This window comes from Poecile atricapillus, chromosome 29 (genome assembly GCF_030490865.1).
Source record: "Poecile atricapillus isolate bPoeAtr1 chromosome 29, bPoeAtr1.hap1, whole genome shotgun sequence".
Taxonomy (NCBI): Eukaryota; Metazoa; Chordata; class Aves; order Passeriformes; family Paridae; genus Poecile; species Poecile atricapillus.
The window spans coordinates 809,227-829,482 of record NC_081277.1 but is presented as its reverse complement, the minus strand read 5'-3'; the positions used below and the strand labels follow the sequence as shown (position 1 = coordinate 829,482).

Sequence of the window (20,256 nt, the reverse complement as noted above, 5' to 3'; positions counted from 1 at the left end):
AGCTTAAGACAAAAGAGCAGCTAGGCACCCCACACTGCACACTGCTGAGAATGGCAGCCCTGAGGACCCTTCTGGCCCTGGCCATCGTCTCATCCCTGGCTGGAGGAGGTAAGTGCCCCTTGGCTCCAGGCAGCACAAGGTCGGGTAAATCGCTGTAGCTGCTCCTGCACTTGCTGCTGCTCCATCCCTGTCACCTGCCCTCGGTGCCCCTACTCCCACCCCTGCAGGAAAAACATCTTTTGGGGGGAGGATGGCTTTCTCCTCTGAGCAGCACCAAGAGAAGTCCCCTGTCCCCTGCCTCTCTGCCACTGGCACAAAGCCCAGGCGTGCAGTCCCCAGCAGAGACCACAGAATCTCTGGTCCCCAGCTCCAGTGGAGGCTCCTGAGCCAAACCCCTGCAGCTCTCTCTAGAGCTGTGTTTCCTTGCTAAAACTTGCCTTCTCCAAGGCATAATCACAAAAAATCCATTGTAAAAGGCAGGAGGGTGATTGCACTGCTCGGAGCAATAGGGGCAGCTATAGACAGTTTCAGGATCTTTGGACCAAGGCATGATGAATGCAGCTGGATTTTTAGCCCAGGGCAGATGAAAGGCTGTGAGGAACAGCAGAGGACGCACAAAACCAGCCAGCAGCAGAAGCCGGGTCATTGTGGGTAAATGAAAGGCGCTTACTGGCATCTGACCCCGTGAAATCCCAATTTTCCCCATTCTCGGGTTTTCTCTCCCTGAGATGAAGGTGGAAGCTCTTGCAGGAGCCGGCCCCGCTGCCACGAGAGGGCTCTGCTCTGTCAGCGCAGCAGAGACGAGTTTCAGTTCCCAGGTTTGTCCAGCCCCATCAAAATCAAGGATTCGTCATTTCAGGCAGGCACAGGATCTTCAGGTCTGGGTTTTTCTGGGAGTGTGTGTTTGACGGGTCACACAGCTCTTGCACCACTATCTGACACACAGGAGAGGGGTGGCTGCTACCTGACCTGCCCGTGGGGCTCCTTCAAGGACCATCTGGAGATGGCTCGTCCCTGCCTGGCTCTTTGCTGCCTGTCACCCTGCTTGTCCCCAGGCAGCATCCTCGGGCTGAGCTTCCCGAGTGTGCTGTAGAATGTGGGAACTGCACCCACTGGTTGGATGGATTCTCCCTTCTCCCCCCAAAAATACTTACTAAAATGAAATCTGGCACAAGAAGACAAAGATCTAAGATGGTTTTTAACTATTATGTCTATTTTTGCTGTAAAAGGAATTCCAGAACTCTCAGGGAGTCTTTGCAGCGCAAGGACTCAGCTCACCTGCCTGCTTTAGCTCCCATTATTTTGAGTCACACTTGGAAGACTTTTGCATTAATTTTGGGGCAGGTGAGGTCCCATCCTGCATCCTGCTGAACGCCGTGGCAGCGCCGGCTCCTGGCTCGAGTCTGTCTGGGGCCAGCCCTCACCTGTGAGCCCCGGTCCTGGGGCTGACCATGTCTGTGGAGACCCACAGAGTGCCGGGGCACTGGGGGCTCTGGGACGGTGGCAGGAGTCACTCCCACTCCTCATCTTCACCCAGGTAAAGCGCTGAAATGCCACAAATGTGTCGCATCCAACGAGAACGACTGCAACCAGCAGGGATCGCACAGCTGCCCCCAGTTCGCCGATGCCTGCTCCACCATCACCGCACCCAGTAAGTGCCTGGGCTGGGGGGCCGGGGTGCTGGGGGGACTGGGGGAAGCGGGGTAGCACCGTCGGGTCTCGGAGGGGACCAGAGGGGCTGGGGAGGAGCAGGGGACCTGCCGAGGCGGAGCAGGAGGTGCCCCCTTCTTGCGGGCAGGAGAGAGATCCTTTTATTCCTGCCCGCACCGCAGCGTGCTGCGTTCAGGCGTTCTCTGTCCTGTCCCGGCTCCCGGGAGCGCCTGAGCCTCGTGTCGCCTCCCTTTCCTTGCAGACAGCGTCATTAAATCCTGCTCCTACAAGTCCTTCTGTGACCAGGCGCGTCGCGGCGGCTCCGGCGGTGCCACCGTGCGCTGCTGCTTCAGCGACGACTGCAACGGGCCGGCGAGGGGCTCCCGGAACGGGGCGGGGGTGGCCGCGGCCCCGGGCAGCCTGCTGGCCCCGGGCAGCCTGCTGGCCCCGGCGCTGGCCGGGGCGGTGCTGCTGGGCCGGCTCTGAGCGCTCCCGAGGGGCGGCGGGGCCGCAGCTGCCGCTCGCTGCTCTCCGGGGACGCGGCCGGGGCTGCTCGGCCCCACCGGCCCCGCTTCAATAAACGCTGCCGCTGAGAACCGCTCCGGAGCCTCTCACTGACAGGGAAACCAAAACAGCCCCGAACCCGAACCCGTCTGGCTGCTGGTGCCGGCCCGGAGAGCTTCGCTGGGCAGAGCCCGCAGCCAGCGCGGATTCGCCCCCTCCCCGTCGGTTCAAGAGATGATTTTGGGCCGCTCTCCGCAAGTTTCTGTGGCTGCGGAGACACGGGGGGATGTGAGGCTGCTCTGTGGACTGGACCCTGCTGGTCCCACAGCTCAAAGCTCTGCTAGGAACCCCAGGAGCGGTCGGGGAGGCTTGGTTTCCTGAGGGAGAATGGTGAAAGAGAGTGAACAGAGTGAGGAGAACAGAAAGGGAAATGATGAAGGGAGTAAAGGATGGCTGAGACCGTGAGAATTTGCCTGCAAGAACTGTGCTGCAGGGCGAGCAGCAAACAGCAGTCATCTGCTGGAATCTGCCCCAGTCAGCACACGAGGAAAAGGGGAACAGGTATTGAAACTGAAAAGAGCGTGTTTGAACAGATGAAAATAAGTAATTCAGCATGCACAGATCCAGCCGTGGAACTCACAGCTGGAGGATGCTGCTGGAACAGAGAGCTCGGTGAATGCTGGAGGGTGAGAGGGTCAGAAGTTGTGCAGAACACGGACACAGTCTTGTGAAGGTTAACAGATGCCCAGAGGGTCCCTGGGCTGCTGCCGCTGGAGGGGAGCATCCGGAAAGCAGATTATTCCCTGTCTGCTGTGGATCCTGCTTCTTCCCCGCGGCACACGAAGGGTGTTCTCCTGCCTGGGGCTCTGGCTGCTGGTGCAGTCTCCAAAGGTCCTGGGCAAGAGACGCGCCCTGCCCCGGGACTTCCCTCACGCCCCTTCATCTCTAATGGGGTGTCTCAGTGAGTTCCAGGGGCTGCTTGTACCCCCACACACGTTTCAGCAGAAAAACGCCTTGGAGCACCTGGGAGAAGCGCCAGGCTCCCTGAACGAAGCGAGAGCAGCGCTGTGAGTCGCTGCCGTGTGACCGAGCACAGAAGCCAGCGCTGCCCCAGGCTCCGGCGGGTCACAAGGGCTGCAGAGATGCCTCGCTATAAAAATACTCCCTGGAACAGTTTAGTCTTTGCAAAGGGAGGGGTGGGGAGAGGGGGAGGCAGCGGTGTCGGGGAAGGGCTCGAGACCTCCAGGATGCCGGGATCAGGCAGCCGGCAGTGGGAAGGAGCCGGACTAGCCTGGGCTGGACAGGGCTTGCGGTGTCCGTGAGCCAGATCCCCGCGTACCCTCGGCGGCGGCAGCACCAGGATCGGTTTCACCCGCGCCGGGGGAAAGTGCTTCGGAGCCAGATGGAGTTTCGGAGAGAAAGTGTGGCTTCCCCTGGGCGGCACGGGGGCGGGGGCAGCGGCTGTTTCCTGCTCCCAAATCCACCCTGAGCTCACTCCAGCAGCAGCTTTCCCAAGAGATGCTCTTGCAGGAACCGCGACCCGAAGTGGGCGGCTCATCCCCATCAGCGCCAGCCTCAGGCACAGACCGAGCGCTTTTGTGTGGGGTCTGGGGGATTCACCGGGAAGGCCCCGAGCCTGGGACCGGGCGGCTCTGGGGGATGCAGAGGAGCCCAAACAGGCTGGCACCGGGACCGCACCGGGCAGCCCCTGCCCCTCCCGGCGGCTTAGCCCGCGGCGGAGCCCCGGGGCCGCAGCAGGTGCGCGGGACGGACACGGACGGACGGACGGACACGGACGGACACCGACCCCCCGCCCCGCGGAGCCGCCCCGCGCCCCGCACTCACATCCGGGGCCGGGTTTGCTAATGACAGACGTAATTAACCCGGAAAGAAGCGACGGCGGATCCAGGGGCACACCCCCTCCGCCGCTCGTCCGTCCTCCTCCCACGGGCGGCCGGCGTGCGCAGCGCCCGCAGCCCCTGCCCGGCCCCGGCCATGCGCAGCCCAGGGACCCCGCGGGGTAAGTCCGGGCTCGGGGGACACGCGGAGCCGCCTGCGAGCAGCGCTGGCTCTCCAGAGACCCCGCGGGGCTGGCACGGAGCCCTCGCTGCCCCGTCCCCATCCTCCCTCCGGCTCCCCGGGCTGCCGAGCGGCTGCAGCCGCCCGTGCCCCGCTCCGGGAGCCGCTGGGGAGGGGGTCCCGGGGCTGGTGTCCCTGTCCCTGGCGGAGACTCCGGTTCCTGCAGCTGGATCATCCGTGCCAGGGCTGGAGTCGATCCCTCTCGGGGCGAGCGGCTTCTGCTCGACGGTTCCTGCAGAGAAGCGTCGGGGCCGGGGCAGCGAGAGGCAGCGAGGGGGCTCTGCCAGGAGAGGAGGGGTCCCCGTGGGAACTCCGGATACGCCGCGGCACCGTCCCCAAGTCTGGGGGCTCGGAGGCGAGAGTGTGGAGGGGATCAGGGGTTTGCAGCTATTCCGTGTGTTCTCCGGCTGTTTTGTGGCAGACGAAGGCTGCACCGAGCCTCTTCCCATCAGGCTGATTAACAGTTTCATTAAGGCAAATATCTGAAATTAGCAGGAGCGAGTTGCTCCCCATCTGTGGGTCGGGACAGACGTCACAGCGGGAGCTCAGGTGAGGAAGGGAACGGGGCACGGAGCTCCCGGTCCTCCTGCGGGAGGCTCCTCCTGCACCCCAGGGGCGCCAGGACAGGTGTGGGAGAGGAGGAGGATGCTGTGGCTGCCCACAGGTGTGATGGGTCCTGTGCAGGGAGGTGCCGAGGAGAAGCTCCCGGAAGCAGAGCTGTGATGCTCCAAATGTCGGGTCTGCCGTTTCCTCGGGTTTTTCTGCCGCACAGTGTTCCCGGCTTGCTCCTGTGGCCATGGCAGGGCACAGGCAGCTGTGATGGTGCAGGGGCATCCTGAGGTGCTTCCTGGAAAGTCTGGTTGTGTGGCTGCACACGAGGCCTCTGAGCCAGCCGTGGCTGCAGAGGGGACTCGGGTGCTGCATGGACAGTGCCCGGCACCTCCTGCCTCTCCCTGGGGAGCACTTCCCTTTATCCCCGGCAGGCGAGGGGCTTTTGCTGTAAATCTTCTGTAGCCCAGTTGCTTGCCATGCCATGAGTCAGGTAAGGGGTGTCTGTTTTAGTGGGATATTGTGACTGAAAAAGCTGGCATGCCAATTGCTTCAGAGGTTGGAAAGAGTCCTGGAAGTCTCAGATACACTTCACTAGAAAGCTGAGTATTTCCTGGCCCTCCTGGATTTCCTGAGCAGTGCCCCACGTTAGCACAGCTGGAGATGCTACTTTTGTCATTTTCTTATGGGAAAGTGCAGTTCTTGGTGGCTCCAAAGAGAGATCATTTGTCTTGTGTGGGCAGTGGGATGTGAGGGGACAGGAATCCGGCTGACTTGGTGCAGAGTGTGGGGCAATCCAAATCTCCTCTGCCCAGAGGTTTGTGCATCCCCAGGTGCAGCCTGAGGTCAGTGTGCACAGAAGGGCTGAGCTGGTTTGTGGTCTCCCAGATGAGCCCGTGGTAATGAAGGATGGTGGTGGTGGGACATGGAGACTCCCAAGAGGTGTCCCATGGAGCTTGGGTCTTGTCTCTGTGCTGCCTGTGGCACATTCTGCTTCTTCCTCATCTGTCTCCTAAGCAGAAATCTCTAGACCTTTGCTGCCAGCAGAAAAGGGTCTGTGAGGTTTGGTCTGAACATGTTGGTATGGTTGAAGGTACCTAGGGATTGGCTTTCCATGTGCTTCCCCACCATAAAATAACCCCACAAAAAAGCAGTGAGACCTGAAGTGCCCACAGAAACCCTTGCACTGTTGTTGGTCTAGAACAGCCTCTCCCCTTGCAGCAGCATGGTCCCCATGAGCCAAGCCCCAATATCTGTCTCTGCAATGCTGGTGATAAAACGAGATCCTGACAGCAGGTTGATTTGTTTTCTGCCTCCTCTACCTCTGCAGCTGCACCCCAGCTCTTGCACAACCCTCGCCTCCCCGGGCCCCACTCCACTGCAGCTCAAAAATAGTATTTCCTCCTTTTCTGCATGAGTTCTTTTATTTGTGTAGCTCTGCTTCTGGCACCTGTGTGATCACCACTCTCCTGCCAGACAAACCACACTGGGTTCACTCACATCCTTTGGGTAACGGCTGCTCTCGTCACTGCCCTCCTGCTCTGCCCGGGCAGGGAGACCTGTCCTGCCCACCCCGGCCTCTCCTGCCCTCCCCACAGGGCTGGAGGTGCTGACAGAATTCCCCCTGCAGCCAAGGGGCCTCCAAGGAGACTCCCTGGGTGGGGTCAGTGCTGCGGAGGGTCCGTGCCCGTGACAGAGCTGGGGACACAGCGTGGCCCTGCCGTGATGGGTCATTGTTTTCCCTGCTGACTCCACATCCTGGCTGCACAGATTTTCTGCTGGAGTTGCAGATTGTTCCCTATTTCCTGGGAGTGTGCTCAGGCTCTCTCTAGCACACTGCTTTGGGATTATTTTGTGCCACAGTTCTCAGGGATCTGGTGTCTCATGTCAGACCCTTTGTGGCTCCGTTGTCCTCTCTCGTGGGGTTTGGTGGCTCATGGCAGTGATGGGTTGGTGAGTTGTCCCTTCCACCTCCCTCTGGAGAGCTCAGCTCTGGCCGAGTGACTGCGCTGGCATCCTGGAACTTCTGTCTGGGATGGGTTGGGTGGCCACAGATGCGGGAGCAGCTCCCTGGAGAGCAGGTGCCCACCTCTCCCTGCCTGCCCCGCGCCGCAGGGTGATGCCAGAAGGAGCCCGGCATGCCGTACCTGGATCGACAGAACCGGATCTGCGGCTTCCTGGACATCGAAGAAAATGAGACCTGTGGCAAGTTTCTGCGGAGGTATTTCATCCTGGACACCCAGGCCAACCACCTGCTGTGGTACATGGACAATCCTCAGGTAGGCACACGTGCCAGGCGTGTCTGTAAAGTTGTCAGTGAGTGCAGGCACATCCCAGCCTCCCTGCAGCAGGCGCCTGCTCCGGGTCTGCCTGGGTGCTGCCTGCTGTGTCAGTGTCCCATGGTCAGTGTCCCATGGCTGAGCCAGGCTCCAGCCCTTCTGTGACCTCTCCAGGACTGTCCCAAGGAGCAGAGCAGGGCTGGTCCCACTGCTGAGGGCTCTGGGCTGAGCCAGGTGCAGGAGAGGGAAGTGGGTGAGGATGGCAGCGACTGCCTGACCCCAAGGGCACAAACGACAGGCTGGATTGTCCCTGCCACCTTCTCCCTGTCATTTACCTCTCACTGCTCATTCTGTGTGTTGCAGAACCTGGCCATTGGAGCAGGTGCTGTCGGATCTCTGCAGCTGACCTATATCTCCAAGGTAATGTTGGGGTGGGGCAGAGGGAAGCTGAGTGCTCCCTGTTTTCCCCTTACCCTTGTGGCATTCCAGGAGAGGCAATGGCTTGCTCTGGAAGCACCCAAGGCCAGGTCCTGGTCCTGCCTGAGCTCGTGACCGTGTCCCTGAGATGAAGGCTGCGTGGGGCTGTGGGAAGCAGTGAGGGACCCCACAGGGGTGGGACAGGGTGCAAGGCTGGGTTGCAGGAGGAAGAGGAACTGCTCTGCTGTGAGGAAGGACACGGAGTGGCCAGGGCCAGGAACAGGAGTGTGCTGTCGGTGTGAGCTGGACACAGAGCTGGCAATTGCCTGAGCAGTGCTTCAGGAGCTCACCCCGTGCTCAGAGGGCAGTGCCCTGAAGGATGAGACCACCTGGAAACTCACTTGTGTGTCTTAAAGGTGTTATCCAGTCCCCATGGAAAGGCAGGAAAAGTGCAGTAAGGACCAAGTGTCACACAGGCAGCGAGTGCCAGTGGAGCTGTGGCAGTGGGAAGTGGAGCTGCCACCATCCTCCTCCTCCTGCAGTGGCCCCTCAGCTGCTGGGGGGGGACCGGGGGGCTGGTGGCTGCCACAGCAGGCACAACTCAGCTTTATCCTGGAGCTGGATATAGCATTGGACAGATCTTTCTGTTCCTGCTGAATCATGATTTATAAATTAAGCGCAGATGAAGCAATGCTGAGAGGCTGAGCCTTCCCCATTTTGGAAAGAGCCTCACAAATTATATAGGTTTTAGTTTAAATGAAAATTGCTGCAGGATAGCATTTGGTCACAAACTGTGGGGTTGGGTTCTGTCAGTGGCTGGAACTACCAACAGTAAATATACCAGAAAAATGGAGGTTTGCTTGAGAAAACATATTTAAAGCATTATGGACTGTCTTTGAAGGAGGAGGACTGTCAGAATAAATACTCCATGAATGCTGTTTGTGGAGCCTCAAGGAATATTATTCTTATATAAATGATTCCTACTCTTCAGGGAAAAACCACTGCTATTTTCCCTCAAGTCTCTTAATTGCTGAAGAGAGTGGCTGTGTTAATCCAGAAGAATGGATGTTTTCAGGTCCTCTGAAAGCTTTCTGTCCTCTGCTGAGCCAGGGCCTGAGGGGATGCAGGGGATGAAGGTCCTGGCTCCTTGCTGATTTCCCCTGGGACCCAGTACCCTCTGCTCGTGTGGCCAGTTCCCTTCAGCTGGCACAGCTGTGCTGAGGCTCAGGTTGTCCTCACATCTGTGGGGTCCTGCTCAAGGGTCCTGTCTGGGGTGGCAGAGCCCAGCCAGGGAGCAGGGTGGATGGGTGGAAACTTCCAGCTCTGGCTGTGCTGTTAACTCCATTTTTCCCCTGATTTGCTCTGTCACAGGTTAGCGTTGCCACCCCGAAACAGAAGCCTAAAACTCCATTCTGCTTTGGTGAGTGAGTGGGGTCCTGGTGGGCTCTGTGGGGGGACACCCTGCCTCAGGAAGCTCAGTGTGGTGCCTGTCCCACGAGTTCTTCTGGCTGCTGCCAGCTCTCCTTGTCCTTCCCTTCTCTGGCAGTTATCAACGCTCTGTCCCAGCGCTATTTCTTGCAAGCCAGTGACCAAAAGGACCTGCAGGACTGGGTGGAGGCACTGAACAGGGCCAGTAAGATCACGGTAGGTTACTTAAAGCTCTTCTCGATTGTTCCTTCCACCATCCCCAGGGATCCTTATGGTTGGGGTTTACTTGTGTGTCTTCCTTTGCCCTCCCAGCCCAGCTGTGGGGGACAGCAGCCATGCCCCAGGAAGGTCCTGTTGGAGCCATCCACATCCCCTCCTGCTCCAGGCCCTCCTCCTCCTCCTCTTGCCCCTGCTGGCAGGGATCTGGCCCAGCCAGCTCCTCACTGTGGCTGTCAAAGGGTGGCTTTATTGTGCTTCAGTAACTTATTTATTCAGTTTTTATTCTTCCTGGAGTAAATAAAACATCACACGGCTCCTGTGTGGGGCACTGGGGCTGTGCCTGCATCCAGAGGGGCTCATCTGCCTCCTCCTCTCAGGTACTGGAGTGCTCAGGGAGCTGTGAGCTGATGGCACTGACCCAGTGCCCGCTCCCCAGAGCTGTCCCCGCTCCCCCCAGGGCTGTCCCCGCTCTCCCCAGGGCTGTCCCCGCTCTCCCCAGGGCTGTCCCCGCTCTCCCCAGGGCTGTCCCCGCTCTCCCCAGGGCTGTCCCCGCTCTCTCCAGAGCTGTCCCCGCTCTCCAGAGCTGGACAGAGCTGTAGCCAGAGCTCGCCTGGGCTCTGTCTGGGTGTATTGGCAGCACTTTCCTCCAGGGTCGCTGCCTCTGGGCAGCCTGCAGGGCAGGGGGATTCTGCCAGGCTGGCAGAGGTGGCAGCTGGGGTGACAGCAGAACGAGATGCAGCTTCTGCTTCTGCAAGAAGCCGTGGTGATCTCCATGCCCTGATTTTGGCCAGCCCTTCCCGGCTCTGGCCGCGCCCCGGCTGGGACCGGCTCGTCCAGCCCTTCAGGGAGGAGTTGTCCCAGGCTGGCTGGGACACCTGGGGCCACCGGGACCAGGGTGATGCTGCCACCCTGCCCCAATCTGTGGGCACGGCAGCAGCGGGGCTGGCATTAGGGGAGCTGAAGCGTGGGGCTGGGAAGGGAAACTTGGAAACTCCCCTTTCTGTGCAGAGCCAGGTGCCAGAAGGAAGGAACTGGGAAGGGAAAGGGAGAATGACCCTGCTGGGAGCCGTGTTGCTGCATCCCAGCCTCTGCCCAGGCGTTTGGGGCCGCTCAGGGGGGACACGGCCAGCGCTGGGGTCACGGCAGTGCCCGGCTGGTGCTGTGGCCATGAGGCTCAGCCTCGTTAGCCAGACCCAGCTCCTCATTAAGCCTGGCTGGAACTAGAGCAGGGACAATTAAAGGAGCAAGCGTCCCACAAACTCACTGAGCTGCAGAGGCAAATCACAGGTTCCTGTGAAGGGATGCGTAATCACTGAGCTCCTCTCATCTCTCCTCCGGGTGTCTCCTGTCTCCCAGGGGGTTCCACACCCTCCCTAACTGGGCTGCTTGGCCAGAGTTGTTTTCTAAAGGCATGTTGCTGCATTAGACAGAGATGGGGTGCCCAGTGCAGGTTTGGGGATGCCCAGCATCCTGTGCCCCTCATCCCTTCCTTTCTCCCACAGGTACCAAAGGGTGGCAGCGTCCCACCGGCCACAGAAATCACAAAGACTTCTGTGGTGGCCCAGGCGCAGGAGAGGAAGCCCCAGGTGGCCTACAAAACCGAGATTGTTGCAGGAGTAGTGGTCCACACACCCATCTCTATCAACCAGGTGAGCTGCTTTGCACTTTCATTTCTGGAAACTGTGTGCCTACAAACCCTTGGCCCTGCAGGTATCAGTGGCTGCTCTGAGCACCCTGAACACCTCTGCTTTGTCTCACTCTGAAGTGTGATGAGACGAGGGGGAGTGAGGAGGAGGAGGAGGTCATGGAGCTTCTTGGCTTCCTGGCCATCGCCATCCACCCACGTGTCCTGGGTGCAAATCCACTCCTGAGGTACCCAGGACAGAGGAATCTTGTTGGGTGTCCAGGGCAGAGGAATCACAGGGGGACTGTCCCGGGGGTGGTGGCTGGCACCGCTGGCCGTGGCTCTGATCCCCTTCCCTGGCACATGGCTGGGTGTGCACCTGGCCATCAGTGTCTCCCACCTTTGGGCACTTGTCCAGCTCTGGGTCTCGCTGCAGCTCTTCTCGGTGGCAGCTCTAAAAACAGAGTAGGGAATTCGATCATTGCAGCAGTTTTTGCTGGCGGATGCTTTTAAGTCTTCCCTGGCCACAGGGCTCGGCAGGATGTAGGGGTGTACAGAGGTTGTGGGGTGCAGAGGGGTTTTTCTGGAGGTGGTGCATCAGCTGCCAGAATATTTCCGTGCTCTTGCTGCTTCCCCTGTGGGAAATGGCCATTCCTCTGCTGCAGCTTCCTGGGCGTGTCCGTGGTTTCCTGGCTGGGTCCCAGCCGCTGCTGCTCGGGACTGCAGTGGGGAGTGGGTGCCCTGGCTGCACCCCAGAGCGGCCAGGAGCATCACCCCAGCTCCTGGGCATGTGGCACCCCAGCTGCAGGAGTGTCCTCACCCCTGGCTTTGGGCACCTCCTGTGTGATGCCTGCAGAGGTGGCACAGCCCAGGCCATGGGTGGCATCCCCGTCCTGGCTGTGCTGCAGCCGTGCTGCTCTGCTCTCTGCAGGGGCTGGACAGTGCTCTGAGGCCAGATGAAAAGCTGTTTGTGTGTTCTGGGAGCACTGAAGCAGCTGTGGAAGGTGCTGGGCAGGCAGATTTACCCAAAGCGGGGCTGTATGAGGCTGGCAGTGGCCATCCCACTGCCATGGCAGTGCTCAAACCTCAGCCAAGCGGGGAAGGGCTTGGAGGGATGGGGAAGAAGCTGAGTGCAGAAGATGTTTCATCTCAACCATCCTCTGTGTTGCTGGCGGGAAGGGAAGGCACTGCTGGGATGATGCTGGAGGGTAGGGCAGGGTCTGGCCCTTGAGGTGTGCTCAGGGAAAGCAGGGGTGGGTGCTGAGCACATGGTTCTGACCACAGCTCCTTTGTGCTCACAGCACTGAGCACTGCACCTGGGCAGGGACAGCTTCACTTCCTGAACTCCAAACATTCCAGTATCCTTGGGAGAACTTAGCTCTGAAAATGACACCCAGAGACTTTATGGCTTTTCTGAGCAATTTATTCCCATGGTATATTGCTTTCTCCCATTGGAGAGCATTCCTTTCTAGCTTGTTTGGTGGTCTTGTTTCCTCATACCTTCAGTGGTGCAGTCGAGTCACCTCTTTGTCCATGATGAGCCAGGCAGATGGGCTCTATTCACTCCCCTTCTGCAGGGGATTATCTTCAGCCCTCAAATTGCTTCTCTGCAGCTCTTCTGATTTCTTGTTTTTAACAATTTCTTGTTTCTAACACATGGTTGCCAAAAGGGTGAATAGTACCAGGGCAGCCCAGAAAGCCTCACACAGTGAGAGACCAGCTCTGGGCTCCGGCTCATTCCCCTGCCCATGCTCAGCACTGCCAGGAGCCCTTGGCTCTCACACTTCACTCGGGGCTTGTGTCAGGTGGCTTTTTCCTGCCTCTGGGCAGGGCCTTCCAGCAGGGATGGCCTTCCAGCAGGGATGGCCTTCCAGCAGGAATGGCCTTCCAGCAGGGATGGCCTTCCAGCAGGGATGGGCTCCCTGCTCACGGTGGCTCTCTCTGCTGCAGGATGGTGGGGAGGGCAGCGAGGTGGCCGCTCACCCTCTGCTGCGGCGCTCGCAGAGCTACATCCCCACCTCGGCTGCCAGGCCGCCCGCAGGGCCACCCGTGCTCAAGAGCGGCTTCTGCGTCAAACAGGGCAACGTGGTGAGTGCTGGCCAGGGCTGGGGCTGCCCCACAGCCCGGGCTGCCCCAGGGTCGCTCTGGATGCGGGACCGAGGCAGGGAGAGGCAGGGCCCAGCATCGAGCGGTTTCTTTCTCTTTTGCAGAGGAAGAGCTGGAAGCGGCGGTACTTTGTTCTGGATGAGTTTTCCATCAGTTACTACAAGTGTGAGCAGGTGAACAGCTCCCCCGAGGCTGGAGCAGGGCTCTGGCACTGCTGCTGTGCTGGCACGGGGACCCTGGGGTGGGCACGTGCCAGCCCTGGGGCCAGCCAAGCCCACACTGTCTCCTCTCGCCTCTGCAGGACAAGGAGCCTTTGCGTTCGATTCTCTTGAAAGATGTTTGCAAAACCCACGAGTGCCTGGTCAAGTCTGGGTAATGCTCTCAGCCACGTTTCCCTGCCGTGGCCCCAGGCTGGTTCAGGCCAGAGCAGCCGGTGCTCTCAAGGTGTTGGCCTTAACCTAGCCCAGGGGGCTGCAGTGTCTCGGGAACAAGTTACTGCAGCAAACACTGATAAAATCAAAGTAACCTAAAGACTGGCAATGGAAAATAACCTAAGAAAACAAACCTCTTCAGCTAAAGTAAAAATACAATGTATTAATGTATCTCTGAACTGTGCATTCCTAATAAGTAATAGCAAGCTGATATTTAAAATGAGCTGGGAGTGCAGTGGGTTATGGTGGGGGAGGGCAGGGGTTTGCTGGCTGGTGGTAGAGCTGGGGGGTTTCTGGCTGAAGCTCCCTGGGGTCTGGACTCTTCTCAAAATCCCAATAAGATCCAAGGTTCCTCCCTGCACACTCCAGAGATGAGGATAAACACAGGGGTTTTCCTGTCCACAAAGGCTGCTGGGGTGTGACTGTCCCTTTCTCACTGTTTCTAGTGACCTCCTGATGCGAGACAACCTCTTTGAAATCATAACGGGCTCCAGGACCTTCTACATCCAGGTGAGCAGCTGAAGCCAGGATAATTTTTGGGGCAGAAAGTTCAGCTCTCAGGAATGGGATGTTCCCCACAGCCCTTTGCCAGTGAACATGAGCAGATGGGGCTGTAACACATGAGTGTGAGGATTCAATTCTCCCGTGGGATTATTTATAATGATTGTGAGAGCAAGAGAAGGCAGAGCTGAGCCCTGGGAATGCCAGGACAGCTGAGCCTCACTGGGGCTGCTGTGTTTGCAGGCAGACAGCCCCGAGGACATGCACAGCTGGATCCGGGCGATCACAGGGGCAGTGCAGGCCCTGAAAACCCGCCCCAGGGTAGGTCATGTACTTTCAGTTTCACATTTAGTGTTGGATGGAGACTGTGCCAATGTACAAGATAGTTATTTCATGGATTATCTGAGCAGCCTCGCTCTGCTGTGTCCTTGCAGGAGATGTCCTTTGTGAGATCCAGCTCCCTGGCCAGGCCCAGGGGCTCCTCGGGCCCCTCTCAGCCGCGGCCATCGGCGGAGGAGCGGAGAGCCCTGTGCAAGGCACCGTCCAGCAGCTCCTGGCAGCCCTGGACGCCGGTGCCAGCGGCCGAGGGGCAGCGGCCGGCGCTGGGGGAGCTGCCAGCCCCGCTCAGGGACTTGGTGCCGGCGCTCGCGGTGCACCAGGGCACGGCCACGCGTGGCACACGCCTGCGCCACCGCTCCGAGCCGCAGCAGCTCAAGGGGAAGCCGTTTGCCTTTGACCTGGATGATGAAAGTATCCGGACCTCAGACGTCTGAGCGGGCACCGAGCCACCGCCGGCTCCGCCTGCCTGGCTGCGGGGATCCCTGGGGGCACTTTGGGGTGTGCGAGGTGGTCCCTTCCCTCCACCACAGCCCTTCCTGCAGTTCAGGATCCACCTGGAGCCACATCCCCCTCCCTGCTCTGCAGGGAGCGGGGTCCCTGGCTGCTCCTGCCCACGCTTGGCCCCGCTGGTTCCATGTCTTGGATGGTGCTTCCCGGCACTGCCGGCACTCGCTGTGCAGGGCAGGAGATGCTTGGGACCTGTATGAGGGGACATCTTCTGCAATTGCATCATTTCCCCCACAAACCAGGTCTGGATCAAGTGGCAGAAGGTCTTGGAGGCACGAGGAGGGGGAGTGTAGCCTTTCTTGTGTTTGCAAAGTGTTTCTCTCCCCTTTGATGCTGCTCAGATTCCCCAGGGCAGAGCTGGGAGACACCAGCCTGCAGCTGCCCACGCAGGGGACTCACTGCAGCTTCCCCTTACAGTGACTTATTCCCTCAGAGAGCAGCTCTTCCCACTGCCCACACAAGGGTTTATCAGCAATCTGCTGGCTTTTGATTCAGTCTTTTTATACCTGTGGCTCCTGTTGAACCCCAGCCTGGGCAGGTGCTCAGCCCCTTCAAAGGCTTCTGGTGCTTCCTGAGCAGGAGCCAGGGCAGGTAGCCACAGTGGCTCCCACTGTCCATCCTCAGGTACGGTGTCAGTTTTGCACTGCACACACCTGGGCACAGATAGCTGTGCCAGGTGGTGAAGGGTTTTTAGTAAAAAGCAAGGAATACCGAGCACCTGATGGAACTGGGCAGACTTGTCCAGCCAACTCACCCACTGCCTGCCCGAGATGGAAACCAGCAGGAGTTTCTAGAGCAATGTGAATCGTCATTTCCATAACCAAATGAGCTCCTGTAGGTGTGATGAATAGTATGTAGAAAATCCAGGTGTTCCCTCAGCAGAGAGATCGTCTGATACCTTCACCCCACGAGTGTGTGCAATCCCCGGGTGCCGAGCGAGAACTCAGCTTCCCTTTCACTTCCCTGGCCATGACACATCCTCTGCTCTGCAGGCTCAGCCCAGTGTGTTCCCCAGGAGCAGAACATCTGGTTTGTCCCGGCCCTTTTGGGGCCTCCAGCTGTTTGACAGCTGTGCCTCATCCTCAGCCCAAGCCTTGATTAGCCTGACTGACCTTAATGCGGTCCCAGTGGTTCCTCCTGCCTCAGTCCCCTGTGGGACCAGCAGGGCTGCTGCAGGATGGGCACAGTGGAGCTTCGTGCAGCTGGGGAGGCAGGAATGGGGTCCCCCAAGTCCAGGGGGAAGAGGGTCTCAAAGGGGATTGTGTGGAGGCTCTGGAGAACACAGAGACCAGGAAAATGAGTGGGATTCAATGCAAATGGTACAAGGTGAGTGTTAGTATTATTTAATTGTAGCTACCTAGATCCTGCTGTTCCTTTTCTGCTCCCTTTTTCTTTATTTGCACTAGAGTTTGAAACTTTCATTTTTTTAGGCTGACTTGCTGTTTGGCTCCTAACACTATTTCAAGAATGTTTTAGTAGTTTGGTAAGCCCATCCATCAGAGTCACAGCATTAGGTAACAGCGTTCTGATCTTGGTTTTGCAGAGCAGGGAATGCAGAGGGATGATGGTTCCTTTGTGCAAGGCTTTGGAACCACAGACTCCTGAGTATTCCTGGTGCTTGATAATTGCACAGTTTCTTCAGGCCTGGGAAGGTAAAGCAGAGGCTGGTTGCACAATTGAGGTTAATTATCCAGGAGCAGAAACTACCAGTGGCTCCAGCACTATTGCAACATTTCTCTTGCTCATTCCCACCCTCCTGCATCCCAGCACAGCATAAAGGCTGAATGTGAGGTTCAGACAAGTGTGGAGCTCAGCTGGGCTCCAGAGCCCTCTGTTACACAGGTGCTGTTGGGAGGGAGGGATTTCCCTCCCATTCCAAAGGTGTGGGTGGATGCAGCCAGACCTTGATGGGGCTTTGTGGTTATTTTAAAGAAACTGGTTTTCCCTCAGCTCTGCATTCACTCCTGGCTCAGGTGTGGGATGGACACATCCCCCTGGAGCTGCTCCCTCCTGAAGCGTGTGCTGTGGGGCTTTGCTGGGGGTGCTGCAGGTTCGGGGTGCCTGTCACGGGCAGTGTGGTGGGAGAGAGGGGTTTGCTATTCTCATTCCAGATGTTTTGAAAGTGCTGGCTGGGGATTTCAAGTGCTCTTAGGGCTGGGGCCCTCGCAGGCAATTCTCCGTGACTCCCGGGGTGGGGGCTACCTGCCTCCCATGCCTCGCCTGTAAATGCTGCAATGCCCTTTCTCCCCTGTGTTTTTAAATAAAGAAGGAAATCCCAATTACTTTCCCAAGCTGTCCATTTGCACTGTGTATTTTGGGTAAGGGGTGCCAGGAGCACTGAATGCTGTCCCCCCAGGCTGGGGAATGGTGCAGCAGTTGGGGAGATCCCAGGAGCAGGGGTGGGTGCTTCCCCCTGCTCACGATGCCGCTGCCCTGCACAGGGGATGGGCTCTGTGCTGGGGGAACAGTGTGCAGTGAGGGCAGGGACATCACAGCCCTTTCTGGACTAAGGTCCCAGATGTTCTTTGGGGAGGAGGGAGGCTGCTGGACCAAGATCCTGCTGTGAGCTGGCAGTGGGGGTCTGGAGACACGGGAGCTGTTAATGACCAGTGGTCTCTTGCACATGGGATTATTATATTTTTCCTTTCTAGGTCACTGCAGATTTTTTTCCCCTCCACAGACTTTCCAGCCCTGCTGTATTTTCAGGACAAATTTGCCCCCCACCCCCAGACGAAGCTGCCAAGCTGGGAGTGTGTGTTTGCTGTTTTATCTCAAATGTGACCAGACATTTGCATATACAGATTTTTTGTCTGGCTCTGCTGGGGACTTGTCGCAGCTTCCTTTTCCCATTTTATTCAGCTTGTAAAGTTTTTAACCTGCAGCTGTGGGGCTTCCTCTTTCGGGTGTGAGGTTCTTGCACCCTTTGGGTGCTGTAGGTGCCCTGTTCTGGGGCTGGAGACAGAGGGGTGCCTGGCACACAGACAGGAGCTGCCTCTTGGCACCTCTGGCCCTTTCCCAGCTCCCTGACTGCTCCCAGGTGTCAGGTGGCCCATGACCCCAAGGTAACCAGGGCTCAGGACTTGTCTAATGGGCTGGCTGGGGGGCTCAGGGCTAGACCATGACCCTGTGGCCTCATTCTCATCTGTGGCTGAGACTCTACTAATCCTCAGAGTACATGGAGTCACCTTCCAGATTTTATTAATGTTTGTTTGACACCCTGTGTTTGCAAGCTCTTAAGCTGTCACTATTTGCAGTGGGAAGCCAGATTATTTTAAACAAGCAAAATATATCCTGAACAACTTTGTGTCCAAGGTTGGTACAGAGTCCTTAACCAAGAGTAACTGCTGTGCACCCTGAGTTACGGTTCTGAAAGTCCACGTTGTGCTGGGCAGAGCCTGGGCTGGTGCTCGGAGCGAGCAGAGGCTCCCAGGGCCAGCTGCCCCTGTCAGTACACGGTGCACCAGTTGCTGCCATCGCTGGGCATCAGCCCGCCGGTGATCAGCAGGATCAGATCCACAAACCACCAGATGCCCAGGCCCCCCAGGGTCAGCAGCTTCCCCACGGCGGTGCCGGTGTGGCCCAGGCAGAAGCGATCCACGCCGAAGCAGCCCAGGAAGAAGGAGTAGAGCAGAGTGGTGATGAAGTAGTGTCCCGTGTACCTGCGAGAGAAGATGGGCCGGGCTCAGGGAGTGCCGGCCTTCCCCGCCGGGCCGGCCCCGCTGCCGGGGCGCTCGGTCCGGCGGGTGCAGGGGGGGCCAGGGACTCTCCTACTTGACGCAGGGCCGGCTGCCCCGCAGGAAGCTCCGCGGCTCGGCGCACTCGATGCCGTCCAGCGCTCGGCACTGCACCCGCGTGTGATCCACCTCGCCGTGGGCCTGTCCGCCGAACTGCGGCGGGGCAGCGCTCAGCGCCCGCCGGGCCCGGGGCACCGGGGCCGCCCCCGCCCCGCCCTCACCTTCACGCAGCCGTGCCCCAGCTCCTGCTGCGCCGTGGCGTTCCCGCCATGGTCCACCGGCTCATCGCACTCCACGAACTCATCGGGGCTGCGGGAACGGAGCGGGTGCTGAGGGCGGCCCGGCGGCCGCGGCGCCCCCCCGGCCCGGCCCGGCCCGGCGCTCACAGGTAGGTGCACAGAACGAGCGGCGCCCGCGGATCGCTGTAAGCCCAGGCGGCGGCGGGCGGCCCCGGCGGCAGCTCCCGGGGCTCGGTGTCGTTGCCCGGGAGGCCGCGGCCGTGCAGCAGCAGCAGGTTCCCGAGCAGGAGCGCGGCCTGCCCGCACAGCAGCGCGTACCCCACGGGCGGCGCCATGGCGGCAACGCCGCCCCGCTCACCTTCGGGCCGCGGCGGCCGCAGCCAATGGGCGCCTTCCGCCACCCCGCCCCGCCGCCCGTAGCCAATGGGCGACCTCCGCCGCGCGGGCCGCAGCCAATGGGCGCCCTCCGCCACCCCGCCCCGCCGGTCACAGCCAATGGGCGCCCTCCGCCACCCCTTCCCGCCGGCCGCAGCCAATGGGCGCCCGCCGCTCGCAGGCAGTCAGAGCGGAGGCGGAAGAAGCTGCGGGCACGGCAGTGAAGGGGTGGCGGAGGGAGTGCGCCCAGGCGAGGCGCTGATTGGCTGGCGGGGGGGGGGCTGGCGGCCAATGGGCGAAGGCGAGGGGCGGGGCGCTGGTGCGGCGCGCGGGCTCGCGGTGTGCGTCGGTCCCGGGCCGAGTCCCGGGGTCGCTGTGGCTCCACCGGGGCTCAAGCGGGGCTCGAGCGGGGCTCGGGGACCCCTCCCTCGGGTGGTGCCCGCCGCGCTCACCCGAAGAGCAGACACCTTAGAGCCGGAGAAGTGCTCTCAGGGGTCTGTGTTGCCGTTAACGGGCAGCGGGGCGGCTCGGCGGCCACATCAGCGACTGACTCCGTTCGAGCTGGCCTTGGCACTGCGCGGCTCCCACCGGTGTCACCCCGCCCTGTGCTTGGGTGCATTTGTGCTCTTTTCCACAGTAAATTGACTCCATTCCCCGTGTCTGCCCTTCGTGTCGATTTAAGGGAGAATCGCTCCTGTCACAGCCACGGGAAGGACGAAATGTCTGTGCCTGGATGTCAGGAAATCTCACTGCAATGGTTTTTCTTACTGTGCCTTATTCTAGTTACAAAGTTCGTGCTGGAACCAGCGAACAGCCCCAGTCCAGTGCTCGGCTCCGAGGTCTCATTTGTGGCTTCAGACATTGCAGACCTGCTGAATTTATTAGTCAGTTTTCCCTGTTTGTCCCAGAGCAGCTCCCACTGTGCCTGACAGGGCTGTCTCTCCCTGCGGGGTTTGATTTGACCCGGGCCGTGTGTTCAGCTGTCCCGGTGGGGCCGTGCCCGGAGCCCCGGGGGGCGCTTACAGTGCCTCGTATCGCAGGGCTCAGCAGCGCTGCCGAGTGCCGGGAGAAGCCAGGGGAGATGGATGTGGCTCTGTTTGAACCTGCGAATCTCATGCCCCTCAGGCAGGAACTACAGGATGATTCACGTTTGTGCGTTATTTGTACAGGGCACAGAGATATCCGTTCTGGGGGCCGGGCCGTGCCGCTGCCCGGGGCCGTGCTGGGTGCGGGTCCGTGCTGGGTTCCGGGTCGGGCCGTGCTGGGGCCCGGGTC

The 20,256-nt window shown here is 59.6% G+C and overlaps 2 protein-coding genes across 2 annotated transcripts; one reads left to right on the top strand and one right to left on the bottom strand.

Annotated features, from left to right (window-relative positions):
* Window positions 1-3,385: 3,385 nt before the first annotated feature.
* PLEKHA2 (pleckstrin homology domain containing A2) lies at window positions 3,386-16,557 on the top strand. Its single transcript, XM_058859411.1, has 12 exons — window positions 3,386-4,174; window positions 6,898-7,061; window positions 7,425-7,481; window positions 8,850-8,898; window positions 9,025-9,122; window positions 10,628-10,774; window positions 12,700-12,837; window positions 12,960-13,028; window positions 13,157-13,227; window positions 13,733-13,796; window positions 14,031-14,108; window positions 14,222-16,557. The coding sequence occupies exons 2-12, from the start codon at window positions 6,921-6,923 to the stop codon at window positions 14,558-14,560; spliced, it is 1,251 nt and encodes a 416-aa protein (XP_058715394.1). The 5' UTR covers window positions 3,386-4,174; window positions 6,898-6,920; the 3' UTR covers window positions 14,561-16,557.
* A 1,257-nt stretch (window positions 16,558-17,814) lies between these two features.
* On the bottom strand, window positions 17,815-18,990 carry TM2D2 (TM2 domain containing 2). Its single transcript, XM_058859222.1, has 4 exons — window positions 18,754-18,990; window positions 18,589-18,676; window positions 18,405-18,520; window positions 17,815-18,292 (listed from the first exon to the last, which is right to left on the bottom strand). Exons 1-4 carry the CDS (start codon window positions 18,939-18,941, stop codon window positions 18,079-18,081), a joined length of 606 nt encoding a protein of 201 aa, XP_058715205.1. The 5' UTR covers window positions 18,942-18,990; the 3' UTR covers window positions 17,815-18,078.
* Window positions 18,991-20,256: the final 1,266 nt, after the last annotated feature.

What these genes read in the sequence shown, in the direction of transcription:
- TM2D2 (XM_058859222.1), bottom strand. Translation starts at nt 18,941, where the DNA reads ATGGCGCCGCCCGTGGGGTACGCGCTGCTGTGCGGGCAGGCCGCGCTC. An exon ending in TGGGGCACGGCTGCGTGAAG is followed by an intron (nt 18,521 to 18,588) that starts GTGAGGGCGGGG and finishes GCCCCGCCGCAG; the next exon opens with TTCGGCGGACAGGCCCACGG. An exon ending in GGCAGCCGGCCCTGCGTCAA is followed by an intron (nt 18,293 to 18,404) that starts GTAGGAGAGTCC and finishes CTTCTCTCGCAG; the next exon opens with GTACACGGGACACTACTTCA.
- PLEKHA2 (XM_058859411.1), top strand. Translation starts at nt 6,921, where the DNA reads ATGCCGTACCTGGATCGACAGAACCGGATCTGCGGCTTCCTGGACATC. An exon ending in AGCTGACCTATATCTCCAAG is followed by an intron (nt 7,482 to 8,849) that starts GTAATGTTGGGG and finishes GCTCTGTCACAG; the next exon opens with GTTAGCGTTGCCACCCCGAA. An exon ending in GCGTCAAACAGGGCAACGTG is followed by an intron (nt 12,838 to 12,959) that starts GTGAGTGCTGGC and finishes TCTCTTTTGCAG; the next exon opens with AGGAAGAGCTGGAAGCGGCG.